Raw genomic sequence first — 1,286 nt, forward strand, 5'->3', positions numbered from 1 at the left:
TATATATATGTATATATATGTATTGAGAAAAAGAGGCGTCAGAATATTGGAAAAAATCCTTTTATTTCTTTATTATTATTATATGTAATTAAAAATGGATAAAGATCCCCTTTAGTCATGAAAAAAGACACTTGCCCAAGGTGCCACGCAGTGGGACTGAACTCGGAACCATGTGGTTGGTAAGCAAGCTACTTACGACATAACCATTCTTGCGCCTATGTATGATGGTGAAAATCATTTTACAGCTTCCAGGTGATGTCAAGACAAAGATACACAATCACACATACATATATACATGACAGGCTTCTTCCAGTTTCCGTCTACCAAATCCACTCACGAGGCTTTAGTTGGCCAGAGGCTATAATAAAAGACACTTGCCTAAGGTACCATGCAGTGGGACTGAACCCAAGAACTGGTTTGGGAAGCAAGCTCCTTATCACACAACCATGCCAGCATCATCATCATCATCATCATCATCATTGTTTAACATCCGTTTTCCATGCTGGCATGGGTTGGATGGTTCAACTGGGGTCTGGGAAGCCAGGAGGCTGCACCAGGCTCCAGTCTGATCTGGCAGTGTTTCTATGGCTGGATGCCCTTCCTAACGCCAACCACTCCGAGTGTGTAGTAGGTGCTTTTTTTACATGCCACCGACACAGGGGCCAGAGGGGGCTGGCATCGACCACGATTGGATGGAGCTATGTATGTGCCACCGGCATGGAAGCCAGCCAATCAAGTCAAGTCATCTTTGTAATATTTATTTTCAGACACTCCCTTATCACTATCGAAATTTTAACAAGCAACAAAGCAGAGAGTGGTTCGTTAGAAACTTGCGACTGATGGTAATGTTGTGCACAAACTGTATGATATAAAATATAAAAATAACTAAAATACAACGAAGAGGGGGTGACGTACCTGCGGAGCAACATAGTAAGGGGTGAAATGTGGCGTCATTAATTTACCATTATCAAACTTTGCAAAACCAAAGTCGGTCAGCTTCACTAAAGCATCCTGAAAGTAGAAAGCAATAAGAATTATTTAGATTAGTTGTGTCTCAACCATTTTTTGATTCCTATTTTATTCAAAGGACTCCTTTTTGATCCCCGTTTTATTCAGATTGACCCTCCAGGCCATTTGATGTTTAACTCTTCATTTAATCCAGCCCTAAATGGCACAAACACTCTACCTGTTTTATGTAAAAAAAATGGCCTGATCCAGCCTCTCATGCTGAACCCGGAACCATGTGGTTGGGAAGCAAGCTTCTTACCACACAGCTACACTGTGCC

General features: G+C 41.8%; 1 protein-coding gene across 1 annotated transcript in view; it reads right to left on the reverse strand.

Moving 5' to 3' along the window:
- The window catches only part of LOC106879684 (MAP kinase-activated protein kinase 5-like), a 20,204-nt gene that overhangs the window by 7,421 nt on the left and 11,497 nt on the right, over positions 1–1,286 (reverse strand). Inside the window, 1 exon segment of the mRNA XM_014929361.2 lies at positions 916–1,072. Within this exon segment, the coding sequence (XP_014784847.2) occupies positions 916–1,072 (157 nt within the window).

This window comes from Octopus bimaculoides, chromosome 25, assembly GCF_001194135.2.
Source record: "Octopus bimaculoides isolate UCB-OBI-ISO-001 chromosome 25, ASM119413v2, whole genome shotgun sequence".
In the NCBI taxonomy this organism is placed as follows: domain Eukaryota; kingdom Metazoa; phylum Mollusca; class Cephalopoda; order Octopoda; family Octopodidae; genus Octopus; species Octopus bimaculoides.